The sequence below is a fragment of the Tympanuchus pallidicinctus genome, unplaced genomic scaffold (genome assembly GCF_026119805.1).
Source record: "Tympanuchus pallidicinctus isolate F22 unplaced genomic scaffold, pur_lepc_1.0 scaffold5, whole genome shotgun sequence".
Lineage (NCBI taxonomy): Eukaryota > Metazoa > Chordata > Aves > Galliformes > Phasianidae > Tympanuchus > Tympanuchus pallidicinctus.
The window spans coordinates 27,598,121-27,609,868 of NW_026294769.1; the positions used below are offsets into that span (position 1 = coordinate 27,598,121).

The window sequence follows — 11,748 nt, forward strand, 5'->3', positions numbered from 1 at the left end:
TAAACAGCTTTTGATTTGCCTTCCAAGCTTAACTAGAAAATGTAGCTGAAGTCTGTGTCACCGGCTCAGTGCTTTCATTCAGTGTAAGTTTAGGCTATTAAAAGATTCACAGTATTATGCACTGTTATTCTTACTTATCCAAATAAAATAGAATACAGAATAGAAAGATTGAAAGGGTAAAAAGTATACATCAACTTTTAATCAACAACTAGCTATCAATGTTCTTCTGAACTTGAACCAAATTTTGAAACAGCTGCATTTCACCCCTTGCCTACAGGAGCAGTCCAGGCAATTAGATGTAGAAATTGCCTATACTTCTCTATTCTGTCCTTCTGCAACCATCCAGGCAAAATTGAACTTTCATGTTTAGAATCAAGCCTGTAAATTTTCTGAGAAAGTTTAGGCTGTGTAGAATTTAACCTTTACTTGATGGGCTAAAAAAATGCATTTCAAATAGTTCATAGTGTCATCCAAAATCCAGGAAGAAAACTCTCCAGTGTGGAGTTAGAAAGGGGCATTCCTTTATTCGTCACTATACGTACTGGGCAACTTGACAAGCAAGCACGCTCTCTCTGAGTTCAGGTTTTACGTTTAAACAGTTATACATACGTACACAGGACTTATGCATACACATTCATTATTTTTTCAAGGACTTATTAATATATGCTAATGTCCCTTGGGGCATGCTCAGTAGTATTTAGGGTGGTCAAATGCCCACCTACTTCTTCCCCATTTTCTACCATCAGCTTTATCACTGAGACCTTTGATTCACTTTCAGCTGCTTTTCCCCAGCTTGGAAATTTTCCTTTGTGTACTAGGCCATAGTGAGCAACTTTTAAAACAACATATGTGGAATCTGAGGAAGATGTCCTTGCACCTATAGACGCAAAAGAGAAAAGTATTCTATTATGTCGCCATTGCAAAATTATTAAGGAAAACAAGACTATTCACCCACCAAATTTGAAATGGAAAAGTTTAGAACTATCACTCATGAGTTCCTTTTGCTAAACTAATTTATCAGTTCTTAAACTAATGTTCTAATCCCTATTGCTAAACAAACCAAACTATATCAACAGCAAGATCTACTAAATGTTTAGTGACTAAGGAACTGGAAATGACTGCATCTTCTTCCATGATCATGGATCCATTAAAAAGAAAGAAGAAACAAATCAAACTGGAATTCTTCCATGATCAATGGGTCAATTGAAAAAGAAAGAAGAAACAAACCAAACTAGAATGCTTTCATATTTTAAATTCCCACATTCCTTAATTAAAAAGTCCCCACAGTCTTTGTGATATCTGTCACTAAAAAACACCCCCCCAAAAAAAGAAAGTAAAACAAATTCAAAAGCAACATAATTTACCACCACGTATTTTAAGTCCTGATTTGATACCAAATTACTAGCATTTTATTTACAGTGGAATATGCATTTTTTCATTCAATTCACATGTATTCCTCAGATACTGCATCATAAAGCATTGTAAAAACCTCCCAAATCATTCTAAATACACACACAAACATATATACACAGGCACTGAGAGATGTTTCTACTGAATTAATTTCTAGGTTTCTTAGCATCTTTGCAACATCTTTTGTGTGTAGACGGAGCATAAAAATACCACTGCACAATCTATTTTTAAAGTGTTATTTCCAAAGAGAAGCTAAGTGTACTAGAAGGTTTAGGGGACTACTGTTCAGAGAAATGCCTATGAAAAGATTTTATCTTCAACAAATCACAATTGATTGAATTTTCCAAAGGGCAGGTATTGTTCTTCTGCATGGAATTCTGTTTGGAATTCAGTGACACACCTTTGCTTCATATGCTCTTGATGTCAGATGCCACTCTGTCAGACTGCCCCTCTGCTGCCACCTGTCACACAGCAACAACATGGAATAATGGAGGGAAGGTTCAACCTATATTGCCATACTACCACCATCTGCCTCTGACGATGTGGGCTAACATCATAAAATAGGAGGAATTGCTTTCAGGGCAGCCCTCGTAGCTTAGTTTTCTATGTGGAAGGGATTCTTTCCCTAATGGCTTGTCATGATGCACTCGGTAACTTCCAGCAGATTTTGCAATGCCATTTCTAAAAAGCTACAGAAGGCTCTTTTACACTTGCCTTGCCTACCCTTGTTTCAAGGTAGAGCATTTTAAAAGTGAAGGAGAAAAGATTTTCTGTCATTTAAAGCATTTAAATGACAAATGGCATAGGAAATCATAGGCATTTTTGTGTTTCTCTGGCATATATTTCACTCCTTCTCAGCAAGTTATATTTGAAAGATACCGCTTCTGGTTCTGTGTGCACTGGCTGCAGAGGCAAGGGAAAGCACTTGTACTGTACAACAATGACCTTATTGAGGTGACTGAGTAAGGCTGCAGATGTCCTGGGGCTCTCTTTAGCACTTCAGTCAGGCTCCTTTCTTGGTACTGTCCCAAGAAGAATTTGTCCATCTCTCTCTACTGACCATGGAAATCATGTCCAGTAACTAACCACTTTCCTAACCCACTAAGCCAGTGCATGGTGAGGTTATGAGAAGTCTGTCTTGGATCATTTACCCATCTCATGACCAGTGTCTGTGGAACCTGCCATCCTCCCCCATTCTCTGCACCTTGCACAGAGGGGGAGAGCTCAGCCCCTGGGTTGAGCCACCCACACCCAGCAGTACCTGGCTTTGCAGGGGGCGAGGAGCAATTTGCTGCTTCTGTGAATATGTCCAGGACGCAAAGTCTGGAGGTAAGGATGAAAGGGGAACAACATGTATTTCTTTTGGAGAACTTTATCAAAAGAGAAAACAGAAATATATACATTTTTAATATCTGGGAAGTGGAAATTAAAAATTGGGTATTCATCAATGAATTCACAGTATATGAAACTCCTCTGAGCCCTGTGAAAACACAGAGCTTTACACTTTGGCCTTCATTTCAGCCTGCCTGGGTAAAGCTTCCTTTATGAGGCAGTATAATTTGCAGTGACCTTTTCTAAATCTGTAGCTGCACTTCCTGCTTCACTGGAAAATACCTTTTTAGCCATGCACAACATGGCTCCATATACATTGGGGAATAAATTTCAGGCTCTGTCACCAAATCCTGCAAAGTCATCTGGTGGGGCTAGCAGTTGTAGCGGTGTAGGAACTTGCTGGTACTGCTAGGCTGCAGGGGATGGTGATAAGGGATGACTGGCCTTGATTGCAAGAGAGAGAGGTGCATGGAGTCAGTGTTGGGTGGGGAAATGAAGGAAGAATTTAAAACTAATAATGTCAGTATTCTGCTCTTCTTTGAATAGCTGGAATGGAAAAATAAAAAAAATTTGTATGTACTTTCCACGTAAAAAATTCTTTATATGAATTTGATTTCCTCTTGGGATATTCAAGCTGTACAGATAACCTAATACATTCCTAAGCGGAGGTGTCTCGCTGTCTCTTTTTTTCATCTTTTATAATTATTACTCTGCTTCTTACTTGTACAGAGAAAGGATTATACAATGTTATAAAAGCGTTTCTAGCCTTACTCCACATGTGAGTATTAAAGTACACCCTTGTCCCAGTATATCTAAAGCTTCATATTCATTTAAACTTCTGAGTTTTTACATCTTGGGGTTTTTTTTTGTTTGTTTTTGTTTTTTTTTTTTTCTTTGCTGTATATGGAATGGTAAACATATGTATTCCTGTATATATGTGTAGGTCCTTTTACAGCCAATGCAAGTTCTCCTTTAGCTGTAACTGTTTCAGGAATTCAGGTGCTATGCATGTGGACTGTGAAAGCACATGTTACATAATAATAAGCACATTTTACATATTATTAAATATTATTTTTCATATTTTTATTTGTGTTAATTATATGTAATGTAACTCTGCAAGGCAGTCTGAAAATCTCATCGAATTACTGAAAATCTGCTGTCCAAAGGCTCAGCAGGAAAATATTCCTTGAAATTCTGTGAGTTAATACAGACTAGGTGATCAGTTTATTTTCTTTGATTTCTTTATTTGTCTTTCATGTTGTTATACTGATGACTGAAAGCCTGATAACATTTCTTATTCGTCCTTTCCTCATTTAGTTAAGGAAATAAACTGGACTATGGATGATTTTTCAACTTTTGAAAATTACATGTTGATATGTTTTTTCAAGTAATGTGATAGTCCAGTGAAGTAAAGAATGTCTCCAGCTCTGCAGGATCAATATGTTATTTTTTGATGCACCCTCATTCAGTTAAAAAATGACTGCAAAGTTCTTTAATATATTAACCAAAGATAACCAAAATATGGGTTTTCCTGAAGTTACAGTGCAATAGCAGGAAACTAATTCATTCACATCCTAAAATGTTTAAGCTCTGGAATGTACGTCCTTTTTATAAAAATACCTAGAGACCGTTCTGATGTTTGACCAGAATGGGAAATTTTGATGAAAACAAAGAAAAATTTTGAGAGACTTGTAAACTGGGAAAAAAAAAGTGGACATTTTTCATTCAAAATTGTAATAGTTTAAAGTGTTTAAATTAAAAAGTTTAAATTCAAAATCATAATAATATTCAATCTGAATTTCAAAAGCTTTCAGATGGAAAACTTCTGTTTTGAAGTGCCACCTGAGTGCATCTTGAAAACTGACCTTTGTAGACTTTTGCTGCTTTGCTCCTGGGTAGATTAGTGCCTGATGATGCCCCAGGGGGCTGCTGAGACATTGCAGTGCATTTTGGTAGGTCGCTAGATCCTTTCAGTATCCTTTCAGAAGTGGGCTATAAGAAAGAAGGGTACAGACTCTTTAGCAGGGTCTGTTGTGATAGGACAAAAGGAAATGGTTTCACTCTAAAAGAGGGGAGTTCCAGATTGTCTATAACAAAGTTTTTTACAGTAAGGGTAGTGAAGCACAGGAACAGGTTGCCCAGAGATGTAGGGGATTCCCTGTCTCTGGTAACACTCAGGTTGGGCTGAATAGGGACTCTGAGCAACCCGATCTAACAGCAGGTTTCCCTGTTTATTGCAGGAGAGTTGGACTAGATGACCTGTAATGGCCCCTTCCAACTCAAACAATTCAATGATTCTATGATTCTCTGACAAATAGCATGAGCAAGTTTTTCCATGTAGCAGGTTTGCCCAGTAGCTGTAAAGAAGTAGGCAGAACACATCTCAGCTTTGATTTATAGTGAGATACTACAGCAACATCTCAAATTAAAATGCTTTTATTTCAATTCAAGGTTGAAATTCAAACTTGAGTGTTATGCCAAGATCCTGAAACTTTCTAGTTCTTGAAGGTCTTGCATGTTTACTAGACTTCTTGCAGAATGCAATTTACCTTTTGATTTAAGATAAAAATACATCAAAGCTGTTCCCCTCACCAAATGTGCCATCAGTGTGCTTATTAGTATCAGTATTGTATAGCCCCATTTCATACTACATGATTTCCAGACATTTGGTTCTTGTGCTTTGCCCTTTGTTTCATCCATACTTAGAATTTTTCTACCTTTCAGCTTTATGCAAGCTTATCTGAGCAGTAGTCGTAGAACAGTCATGCTGCCTTAAGGACATTCTTTTCCATGAGTTTCTCCTGCTTTCCCCATTCCTTTGAAGATCACCACTATCGATAACAACAAGAATAATAAATGCACAAAAAGTTATGCTGCTGGTAGATCTATATGGTGGAAAACCTCAGTGAGTACTGAAACAAGTGCAATGTTCAGCATATAGTTCTCTGAAAGCTGAGAGCTATAAGAACTGAGAACTTTGTTTACATCAAAGTTATATCGTTTAATATACACATAGAAATGATAGTTTCCATGTGAGACGTGTCTGCAGTCACTGCAGCTTCTTTTTATCCCCCTGTAGTCTGTACAACCGGTGTCAGATGGCACTGCTGAGATCCACCAATTCTTTGCTAATGCCCTATTCAAAATGAGAGCCAGCATGTGACATCATGATTTCTGCCTCCCTCCTGTGCCCCTTACACCCTCTCAGATGCAAACGCATATGCATTTATTTGACCCCTATGCACACTTCAATAGATTAACAGTGATATACAGTCTTTCCTACTTCAGTAAGGATTCAGAATACTACCTTTGCTCATGTAAGTTCATTTTCTGTATCTCTAAGAAACCTATTTACAAGGGTTTTAATGCAGAAATGAAAGAAAGACTAAAGCAGTTCAGTAGAAATTATCTCTTTAGTGGCAAAATCTGAATTATACATTAAAGTACCATTTATTCAATGAATTTTATTATTCTGTTTAAAAGGCAGAGACTTTTATGTGTTTCATATCCCTGCAAAGGTTTATTAGCTTGAGTAAAAGGTTATTATTATTCAATTGAATAATTGAATTTTAAATTATTGCTATTGCACTTCATATTATAACTGCTTTTCCAGATGCATTTGATTCTGTCAAATTTGCCTTTTAATCCCCTGTCGGGAGACCATTTTCTTCAATCATGCACTGCTGCTCACCATCAGTAGTAGTGTCCTAATGAACACACAGAGCTCAGGCTCACATCTCCCATGTAAATTATGAAGCATACCTCTTCTAGTCAGAACATATCAGAGGCTATCTGGTGTCACATAATCCTGGATGCTGATGTGTGGAAAGCTTTCTCAGGTGATTAATGCCATAGGCATTTAATTTTCCTGCAAAGTGCTGCTGAGAGAGTAGAATGTTTACGTGAATGCAAGACTTAGGGATATGAAATGGGCATTTAGAGAAGTTAATAATCTGTGTCTAATCTCCTCCAAGAATTATCTGTTGGTATTTCTATAAATAATTGCAGTGTTATTTCTTGCTGCTAATTGAATCACATATTAATTTATTCAATGTATTGTGCATTAAAAATCTTGGAACTTGCTATAAATCCCACTGCATGAAGGAAGTAAATGCATGCAAAAGAGGATTAAAAATAACATTTAAAACACACATTAAATTAAAGACACAAATAACGGTGTTTTGCTGTTTGTTTATTTACTTTGTTTGCCTTATGCTCCAGCAAAAAAGGCCTTCAAAACTGTTTCTTTTTTGCTAGAAACTGCAGTTGCTGAGCACAGCACTGAAATTCTCTATTAAGATAATAAATGATACACAAAACAACACAACAAAATATCAGACTGAGCAGCCCTACAGTGAAAGAGTCTGTGAGTGTAGATCCTTCATTGCTGTGTTCGACACTGCACTGATAATGTTAGCATGGCCAAAGGTGCTGCATTTGCTTGCATGTTCCTGTGAATTACATGGCTGTCTACTCTTAGCAGACTACTTCTACCATTGCTGATGGAAGGGTTTACCCTCAGTCCACAGTTGTTCATTAGCCTCACTAGAAGAAGGATCAAGCTTCTACAGTCTTCCATAATTCTGAGCAAATTACATTTTAAAAACTAATCATTGATTCCTGAGATTTGACATACAATAGGAAGCACTTTAAAAGTGGCTTTGGTTATTCTTAATTAGCTCAAGAGGCTGATTCCTTTTTTATGCTGCTATTAGAAGCATTTATCTCAACTGATTTCTACAGAGTTGCTTCTGTCTTCTCTCAGAAAAAAATTCAAGTTGCATATATTGATAACAGTTCTTTCATACTGCCTCTTTATTACTAGATAAAACTTTGATGAAGGACATACAGAGAAGATCAATATAAGAAATCACATAAGACCTAACTTCTTTGCTACTGGCTGATACTGAAAATCACAGAAATAAGCATTTGTTTTTGAAGCTCTTACTTAAGCTGATGATTAGTTTGCTGCTGGTTTTCTTGAAAGAAGTACTTCACCCTTAGGAGACATACTGCTTCTTGAGTCAAGTCATTCCATGATTCCTAATATGGGGAAGTGCAAAAGGAAAACAAGTGCAGTCCATCTCATAATGATCAGCTTCATCTGGCAGCCTTTGTTTAAGGGAATAAGGTTCCACTTCCATTTCTCCCCTTGGCTGATCCTGAGACACTTCTACCAATACCCAAGTAGGCTCCGTGGGAAAAGACGTGTATCAGGAATGGGACTAGGTGCTATGTTTGGAGTCTTCTTCCAAAGAGCTGGAGAATCTCTCCACTACTGACATCTTCATCTGCATTTCATAGCAGCCAGCTCACAGCTGCAGGGTAAACAACAAGTAATATTGAACTGGCCAGTGATATACTACACTGTCTTTGGGCTAATATAGCTCAGGATATATACACTGCTGAAAGCGAATTAAACATTTTCCTTGAGATTTACTTAGGTAGCAGTGTTTGTTTATGCAGTCATAGCTGCACATGAAGAAATGAGCAGGAGTTAAAGTGCAACTTCAATCACATATAGCAAATCCAAATTATATTAATATTTCTCCAACCTAATATTTGGCAAGTATAGATATCTAAACTTCTAGCCATCTGCCTTAATTTGTTTCTGTAAAAAGAAGAGCAAACATTTTATCAACATTTATTGTTTGCATGTTTTCTTCCTCTCCAGAAAAGCCCAAACACTCCAACTCTGAAGACTACAGGAGTGGATAGTTTTAGAAAATTTTACTTTTCACTCACTTAAACAGGACTATCACACTTTACTTGCTTTCTGCCAGCCATTACTAAAGCCATCCACAGTCTTGGAAATCCAAACATTACGAAGTGGAAGTGACCGTTGAGGAAAGTACTCTGGCACAAGTGAGTCGTGATGACAGGCTTAATCCCAAGTCCGGCAGAAACTTAGTTGTGTTCCTTCTTCTCCTTTAGATAGTTGAAGAGAACATCCAGTCCCCCCTCAATGATCTCAGGCAGCGGTCGGGACAGAGGGTTGTGGGAGATGTGGAGGCCTTTGTCCATTGGGTTCCATGCAATCCGGGGCAGCCTGTGCAGCAGATAGAGCTCATCAGGAAGAGTCTGTATGGAATTGTTATCTACGTTTAGCAGCTCCAGAGCTGTGATGAAGCAGAGAGACCGCGGCAGAGTGCGTATGTTATTATTCTCTATGATGAAGATTTGCAAATTGACTAGGTACTGGACGCTCTCTGCAATGTTTTCAAGCCTGTTGGACCCCAGGTGCAAGAAGTCTAAGCTCCTCAGTGCGAAAATGCAGAGGGGGATCTGCACAAAGCGATTGTTACTGAGGTTCAGTTTCTTTAAGCTTGTCAGGTCAGTGAAGCTTGAAGGCAGTTGTGAGATGCAATTGTGCGAGAGGCTCAAAACTTCCAGGTTCCTGCACAAGCTGAGCTCTGCTGGCACTTCTGTCAGGCAATTCATGTTAACAAACAAAACCTTCAGGTTCCTCAGTAGTCCAATCTCCTTCGGCAGACACTTGAGGCGATTGCCACCCAGGTTCAGCACTACAAGTCGGTCTAGTTTTCCCAGTGAAGGAGAAATCGCCACCAGTTGGTTACGTGAAAGGTTCAGTTTCTGCACCTCAGGCAGTCCCCATAAAAAGTCAGGGGCACTGGTCATCCCTTTCATTATAAGGCTCAAGCTAATATAGTGCAGTCCCCGTTTCAGCAGTGACTTGGGGTCTTTCCCTGAGAGAAGAGCATCTTCCCATGCAGGCAACTTTGAACTTTTCCGCAGGAAAAGCATGCTTCTTCTTCCCTCGTTCTTTGAGTGCTTGGTTCCCATAACACCCTGGATCGCTCCTGATAGAAGAAGGGAGATTTTCTTCTCCTGCAAGTGCTACACCAACACGCAAATACCACCAGAGGTTGACAGCTTTCAGTAAAGTCAAAGCAAGGAGATAAGGAGGAGCCTGTGAAGTGCATCTCAGTCCACCGAGGCATTTTCCATAGTTGCTGAGGGAAAGTTTCACTTTTGGGGGCTTATGTTGTTCTTGGTGCACAGTCTGTAATGAAATACTTGCTCCAGACTTGTGAGCAAACCTGTTCAATTCAAACTGAATGCCATGAGGCAGCTGTCACTGTCATTTGGCCTGGGCTTTATTGGACAGATATGTATCTTCACTGCAAAAAGGTCACAAGGATGCTGTATATAACTTCCCCATGTCAGCTTTCTTGGCTATCTAGTACATACCATGGCTGCAGGACAATTAACAAGAGTGACTTCAAAAAACAAACAAGAAAACTATTGGAGAAAACAAGCAAACAAAAAAGCTATCATTTCAGTTTTTTAAAATCCAGTTTTATTTTAATGTTCCTCATTTCACTGAAATAATTACCAATCCACCAGAAAACTTTGTATTTTGCAAGAATGCAGGTAAAGAATCTTCCTGTAAGTTCTTGTTTTCTGCTTTGTTTAGAAAAAATTACCCCTTGTAACAATATTTTACCTCATGTATCATCTCTGTAATGAGTATAGGCCTCTTTCTTTGCAGAAAGGGCACCACTTTCACTGCAGCAGTGACATTTTCCAGTGGTATCTGCGCCCACTTGGATGATCATTCACTACCCACGTTGCCAAGTGTGAGCAGTCACGCTGTGCAATATAAGGCTCAAGCTAATATAATGCAGTCCCCGTTTCAGCAGTGACTTGGGGTCTTTCCCTGGGAGAAGAGCATCTTCCCATGCAGGCAACTTTGAACTTTTCTGCCAAAATTCTGCCCAAATTACCTTGTCCTAAATGTCCTGCACATCTTTCAGTGAAGTTTGGGGGCCTGGTTCTTATGTGCTGCAGAAAATGTAGCCACTTGAGGTCCCCTTTTCCCTGGGCAATTTTCCTGTATTTCTGAGATATCCTGGAGTACACAGGGACTATAAATTAAATAACTCAAACTATACATGACATTTAAGTCCAGGTGGAGGGACTGACAGGAGAGGAAGGAAGAAATGAAGTACAATAATACCCGACAACAGCTGAAGCTGGCTTTGATGATGAAAGGAAATTGTATTGCTACAGGAACCCGTGGCGAGTTCAAACTCAAAGGGACCCTAAAAAGGATATCTAAAGACTTCAAGCACCGTGTAAACTAGGTGAAAATTCTGGTAAACAGGACATAACTTTCAGTGTTTTTCTCTTCCAGTGATGACAAAGACGCTTTGCTGCTTCCTGGCAGATCTGATGATGTATGTATCCCCCACCACCCCACTTCAGAGGACCTCTCTTTAAAGCCCTGCAATAGATCACATGCTAAAGGACTACAAGCAAATATGCTGTTGGGAGTCATGGCCTTGTGGCAGCCTCTTTGGAATCAGTCTCCTCAGGCTTTTCCCGTTGTGTTGCTGAACACTGTTGAATTCCTGTTCAGTTTTAGGTCCCCCATAGCACCGCCCCTGCCTGAGAGGAGAAGGGACATCCATCCATGTGCCTGGAGAACAGCCAGGACCATGATGACAAGCACAGTTAGAGCATGCACCTTAACACAGCTGCATGGTCTAAGAACAACTGGTCCTTTAAGAGGTGGGAGGTGAAATACTGCATTCCCCGGAATAGCCTGCAAAGGGCTGAGGCCAGTTGTTGCTGTTTGGTCAGAGCATGCTGTCAGCCTGCATGGCAGCTACAGATCCCTCCCTCACAAGTTTCTTCTGCCAATATTTGTCAGTTTACAAACAAACATTGTATCAAACATCCCACCACAGCCACAACACTGACTCAGTGCTCATGTTTATCATCGCCCAAACATGCCGCCTGAAGTGGTGCGGTAGACAGAGCCACAGGCCACTCTTGCGCCTTTAACAGAATGGCAGAAAATGAAGCCTAAAAAGATGGTCCTGCAGCTCAAGTAGGCCAAGATGCAAACATGGGAGTCCCTCATGAACCCTCACTCAGAGCTATCTGCCCAACTGTTGTTAGAAACATGCCAATTTTCAGATTTAAACAGGCAATTCCTTTGCTGTGGCAGGGGAGAAAGGAAGAAAAAAAGGCTTTCAG

At 39.4% G+C, this 11,748-nt stretch overlaps 1 protein-coding gene across 1 annotated transcript; it reads right to left on the reverse strand.

Moving 5' to 3' along the window:
* Positions 1-6,913: 6,913 nt before the first annotated feature.
* LRRC30 (leucine rich repeat containing 30) lies at positions 6,914-9,831 on the reverse strand. The gene has a single exon (XM_052704501.1). The coding sequence runs from the start codon at positions 9,544-9,546 to the stop codon at positions 8,650-8,652; it is 897 nt and encodes a 298-aa protein (XP_052560461.1). The 5' UTR covers positions 9,547-9,831; the 3' UTR covers positions 6,914-8,649.
* Between the last annotated feature and the right edge of the window lie 1,917 nt (positions 9,832-11,748).

Excerpts from the sequence above, each read along its gene's own strand:
- LRRC30 (XM_052704501.1), bottom strand. The coding sequence starts at position 9,546 with ATGGGAACCAAGCACTCAAAGAACGAGGGAAGAAGAAGCATGCTTTTC.